The sequence below is a fragment of the Varroa destructor genome, unplaced genomic scaffold (assembly GCF_002443255.2).
Source record: "Varroa destructor unplaced genomic scaffold, Vdes_3.0 BEIS01000001.1, whole genome shotgun sequence".
Lineage (NCBI taxonomy): Eukaryota > Metazoa > Arthropoda > Arachnida > Mesostigmata > Varroidae > Varroa > Varroa destructor.
The window spans coordinates 35,225,210-35,231,209 of record NW_019211454.1 but is presented as its reverse complement, the minus strand read 5'-3'; the positions used below and the strand labels follow the sequence as shown (position 1 = coordinate 35,231,209).

Genomic DNA, 6,000 nt, shown 5'->3' with positions numbered 1-6,000 from the left:
TATATATATATATATAATAAAGGAACAACAACAAAATGAACAGTAAAGTCAAACTATGGCTTGTAGTTAATTTTCCGCATCCATATGATTTGCTATTTACGTGACGGACGTTTCAGGCGTAATCCAAGGCAACAATCTCACGTATATGTGCACACAGGTGAAGACGTGCGTTGAGGACCAACAGAATAAAACGGTCTGGATCTCAACAGCTAGCGTGCAATATTAGCCTCGCTATAAACACTGGCAATACGACATATGCTGACGAGTTGCGCCAAAGGTTCGGGTGGTCGTGGTCAGTCTTCCAGCGTTATTAAATGACACCACCAATCAATCAAATAAAAACCAAAGCGAAACAAATCAGCAGTACCAAACGAACGCCTGTATCCCAAGCAATAATACTTATTTCGCAACAGCTGCTGCAAAAACAGCAATTGTTGTTTATACAATAAGTCAGCGATACTCCAAGCGATTATAACTATATTATCGTTAATAATGGCGATAAGAATAAACGTATATATGAATAATGATAGCAACTATGTAACGCTAATATCGACTATAGAAAGTCTAGAATAGGACAGCCATCGTTTCGGAACAGGCCTGGTATCTGCTGATAATGAGGTATCTGGCGTTCGCGTTCGCCGCAGACGCAGCTTCGCTGAGAACGCAAACGAAAACATCGACTTTAACAACAACAGCAGCAGCAGCAGCAACAGCAGCAGCAGCAGCAACAGCAGCAGCAGCAGCAGCAGCAACAGCAGCAACAGCAGCAGCAGCAGCAACAACAACAACAACAGAGAGAATTGCGAAGAGCGATTAGTCGATCGTTCCCTGTAATTACGTAAAATGGCTAACGTGAACTAACACTAGTGAAACAAGTTATAGTACTGTTATATAACAATAGTAGTTCCAATATTACCGAACGTATATTCGTTTTGTTGGCGTTCATTTCAAAGTACCGCTTCTCTTCGGGCTGTCAGATAGATAGTCGTCCAATGTAGATTAACAACCCAATGATGACGATGATCTACACGACCACTGCAGACTGACAACAGCGACGACTCGTCCAGAACCGAGAGAGAGAGAGGGAGAGGGAGAGGGAGAGTAAGCTAAATTTGTTGAAGAACTCAGATGTTGACGGTTCAGGGTTAATAGTAAAGGCCGCAAAAAGCTTCAATTGTCGTCATTGTAACGTGACGCACAGACACATGATTGAACACGTGCAGCGATGTTGGTAGAGCGATCCAAAGCGCCTATGCGTGTTTTTTTCTTTCTTTAAATAAAACAAAAATCACACAGTATAACGATTTATTTTGCTAGCTAGTTTTGTATCTATCACATACACGTCTGCATTGATAATATATGTAGTGATCGTTACGTTGAGTAATTAGTGTAAAATTGTGGTTAATAATAAAATTATCTGTTTTAGACTTTTTTTTTTTGCCTATGTACGATGTAGTAGGGAGGGCGTATCCGGGTGCGCGGTGCTACAAACGTAGTCCTTTGTAAGGAGTTCGCTGTAGGGCAGAACTTGCCCCGGCAGCGAAGAGTAGCAATAATTTCATCTGCTGGAGATTGTATATCGTCGTTAACGAAAGAGCAGAAGGGTCTGCGCGATAGACCTGCTTGGCAAACAACCAACGACATCCACCACTGCTCCTCTGAACAGTATAATTTTTACGCAGCCGTAACTACAGGAGGCCCTACCGTTTCTACGAACGCTGAGTTTATTGAGCGGCTACGTGCTTTTTTATTGTTTAGCTTCTGCAGTGTCGATATGAATTTCCATCACCGCTGTCCGGTATCGTCACAACTATCCAGAGTGAATTGTATGAAAAGTAGAAAATAAACCTTGAGCAATTGAATGTGGCTAATAACTAAGACGGAGCATTTGTCATCTATAGATTAATTTGTTTTTTTCAATGGGATTTACTATGCTCGTCTTCACTAATTATCCCATTGTAACAACGGATGGACTTCACCCTTACCTAAGGCAATACAATGTGCAAGCAGGCAATGGTCATCAACAGATAGAGTAAGCATGATTCGCAAGTCATTGGTTAAATCTTTCGTGGAAATATATTAACAAAATTACTGCACAGACAAATTATGTACACGATGAGGAAATCGTACCAGAGGCGTTATTTCTGCTACAACGGGTTGTAACGATCTGTGATGGAACTTGTGTGGCCGATATAATGCCCCTACCTCTACTATTACAACAACATAACTAATGAAAAGTAGTTACTAACGTTGTATGGATAAATGGCAAGTTATTGTTGAACGTGCATCAGAGGGAGCTCGGCTGTCGTGCCACTGACGAGTTTCGGAATCTACGCGTTAGCTAAACGCGTAGATTGTGTGCGTAGGGCGTGCTACTAATACGAATACTGACTCTCTTTGGGTATAGCTTTTTCGGCTAGACGCTGTAAACGTTTGAGTCATCGGTGTGGCCTAGTAAAGAGAAAAAAAAATAAAAAGACTATGCCTGTGCACACAGTTGGCCATCGATCTGCCTACCAAAGTATGAAAAACGTGCGCAAGTAGTAAATATAACAGCAAAAAGAACGGAAAGCGCGAAATTAGGTCGACATTTTAAGAAGACCGCTCGATCTGGAGTACGAAGTACTAATATCAGTTGTTTGGGAGACAACGACAGTTTGACTGGTGGGAAGCGCGGCGACTGAATGAAAAGCAAGTGTTGTTGTGCCGATTGTTACAACGGTGAAGACATCGAATGGTAACCATATGATGCCAAAACAAATATGCCCGAATGTCCTGCCATCATTTTCTTAACTGTTTTGCCTACGCTGCATGATATTTTATATATTTACCCGTTACCAAATAGGCCAACCTACAAGCCTGCCGACATTTAATAGCGGAGAGCGCCCTATAACCTGTTGTTATCAGAAAATATCCATTGTACAGCCTTTGTGTTTATATGAATATCTGTTTAGAGAAATGGCTAAAAAGTTGCTAAAGGAAACAGGAACAGTCTCAAGAAAGCCGGCTTTTCAAAGCCGCTGAATTTCGTAAAATAATCCTTCTAACAAAAATTCAAACAAAATGAACCTGTGATCCGTCATACAATGAGGAGTTGATCTAGAAGGACCTTAACATCTCGCTGACGAAATCCTGGACGAATCGGGGGATTCGAAGCGTACCGTTTGGCGAAAGTGATTTGTTACGGCCCTACGAAACAGTGTTTGTTCGCTAGTAAAGTAGATCGATCAGCGATATGACACGCGGCAGTTTCATGGACCACACCCGAAAGCTATCGGAAGCTATGTGGGTTTGCTAGTTAGAAATCATTTCGATGGGTTATTAGAGACCTTCTCAACGAACCTTCCGATAAACACTACCTTTTAACTCAACAATAATAACAATGGCTTTACAATAAGGACGCCATCTCCCAGAATCAACCGATATCGTCTTATGTGCCTGTGAGACACGCGCATAATCTAACGCGTCGTGCCAGGCCATATACCATTATCGTCTTCCTGATTAGTAACTGACCGCTATCGGATGGCAGCGACGTAAGCATTTGTTGCATGATCGTCTTATCTATGTAAGCATCTTAGATAGGCCAATAGAAGTTGAAGAAAGCCATACAATGGCATCAGAGTGCGCTCTGCAAAGATCATACTTTTGACGACAGCCTAACGATTCATGAGTCAGAATTGTAGCAACATTAACGTGCAACATACCATGTCATCTGGGCAACGATTAGAAATTATGTAGTAGTATGAAAAAGCGACTTGATTGTAAAAACTAACTCATCTGTTTGCTAAAAAAAAGGCTAACTTCACACTAATAGCTTCATCAGGCGGCGGGGGGCGGGCAGAGACGCAGGTGACAAGGTATAGAGTAGAGGCCGTAACACGACGTCGGCTGGTAACCATGTAACAGGAAGTGCACCGGCTGAAGCAGTAGAAACACAGAATGAAAACCGCGCCTGCTGGAAGTCAATATTTTCATTCGTTAATAATTTTTTCCAGTTCAATTTTCTTAGGAGTGTACCGTTGTCGAGGCAGAGTTTTCGGGCGGAACGGACGGTTCAAGCAAGAAAAATTCTCGCCGTCACCCAGAGCTGTCCTGCCCGACAGAACACCTCGGCATAAACGACAGCAGAGCACATGGATGTTGAGCTACTGACCTACACGGCTTCTTCTCTGGTTCAATATTATGCTTATATAAACTGTGTGACAATAAGAGTAGAAATAACAAAAATAACGATAGTAATACCATTATTAGCTCAAAAACAGAAAATTTCGCCTATCATATCTAGACTAACAATAATATTATTGATATTAATTAAAGATGAATTGCTTGCTAAAATGCTACTGCGGATCATGATTATGACGGCTATTGTACTTTCGTGCCATAGACGAAAATGTTATAATGACAAAATAGTAAGACAAGGACGTCAATCTCTTCATGAAAAATAAACAACTTCGCCATCGAACGCAATTAAGCGGACGAATTCTGTGTGTTTATATGTCTATGTGCCTTTATAGGCTCAGATCGAAGGAGATCACGGCTCGATGTTACCTACGAACACATCTCTTCCACAGTTTGCGGGGGAAAAGCTTTTTTTCTTCTTTGACTTCGGTTCTCGTCACGCGTTAAGATGACTAACGTTAAGCGTCAAGATTTAAACGTATCCAGAATGATTGAACCGTGCTCGTATTTACAATCGTCATGTCTATAAACGGGCTCGTCTATTCCGCTGGCCATCTGTCGAATGACCAGTCCAAGTATAGAGTTGATGGGAGTCTATCGTTTAGACTATTTTATAGCTATTTATCCCGTTAAAATGATTAATTTTAGTTATTTTTAGATTCCTTTATGTATTCTATAGGTTTTAGGTGAACGCCTTATCAGGGCACATGCTATACGTCCACTTGAAAGCGCTTGTGGATAGAGTTTATAAAAGTTACTAGGAAGTTGGCGTAGAGTAGAGCTAACCAAAATAGCTTTGTACATTCAAGTTCAGTTCGAACGAACTGAGCAAGGTAGATTCAGTATGGCGGACGCAACAAGGGAACGTATCCACTAATAAATTGCTTGTTTCTATTATATATGTAGACGCTTTTTTAACCGTAGATTGCCACTGTCGAATAGTGGAAATATATATCTTAAGAGGATCGACAATAGGTTCTTTGAAGGTTTTGTTTTCAATCCACGGATCGTTCTTACACAACTCAATCTTGAAAGCATTTGGCAATAAACTAGAGCTAATCATGTCAGCGTATACTTAATGGCGTGTTATTCTAATCCACGCTACACACTCCCGAAGAAACCTAGACGTCGAGGTCCTAAGATTTCTAGGGGCGCCATTTTGAGAAAGGAACCTGTGTCCCTAACTGGCGCGCGAGTCTTCAGATGATTAAAACGTGCCGAACGACAACTATCTTGATGGGTTCGTCGTCGTCTGGCGCAAGCGAAAGCAGCATAATCGAAGCATCGGTCAAGAGCTCAATATAGACTTGACGAATTTGTAAAGATGTCGCTATTCTTCAACAACGTTTCGGTAAGGGTGTTCTGCATATTCGCGTTCAGCTAGTGCGGGATAGTAGTTCTTTTGGAAGTTTCGATAAAGCGACGTTAGAAAAACACTGGAGAAAAAAGGTGAAGGCAGCGAAACCCAACCACGTCCACAAAGCCCAAAAAGGCCTTTGCCTCGGACAAAAGCTAGGAGCACCTCTAAATGGCGGTACGGCCTTATGCGAAAATTTCGGCGGACAAGAATCGCAGAGTGCAGACTAACCCGCACCTTGGGTTCTTTGTGAGTAATTGATACTTCGTTTTCTGAAACAAAATGTTGGACCGATTATGCTTTATAGAGCATCGTTAGGCCACGACGCTCCGTTCGGTTGCTACATGATGCCAATTTGAGGAATCGTCGCCTCCCTTCTGGCTGCCTCAGCAAGTCTCAAAAAAAAAGTAATAACTACTGCATGATGGTGTCATCAGACTTTTTAGGATTTGTCTGCTGCCTTA

The 6,000-nt window shown here is 41.8% G+C and overlaps 1 protein-coding gene and 1 long non-coding RNA gene across 7 annotated transcripts in view; one reads left to right on the top strand and one right to left on the bottom strand.

The window, feature by feature from the left end:
* The window catches only part of Dlg5 (MAGUK family member discs large 5), a 50,396-nt gene extending 48,518 nt beyond the window's left edge, over positions 1 to 1,878 (top strand). For all 6 annotated transcript variants that reach the window (XM_086976861.1, XM_022809458.2, XM_022809546.2 and 3 more), the window contains one exon: positions 117 to 1,878. In XM_086976861.1, coding sequence (XP_086832987.1) covers positions 117 to 226 — 110 coding nt within the window. In that variant the 3' untranslated portion in view covers positions 227 to 1,878. The remainder of the gene's footprint in view (positions 1 to 116) is intronic.
* Positions 1 to 6,000, bottom strand: part of LOC147758562 (uncharacterized) — a 107,429-nt gene that overhangs the window by 32,165 nt on the left and 69,264 nt on the right. The window lies entirely within an intron of this gene.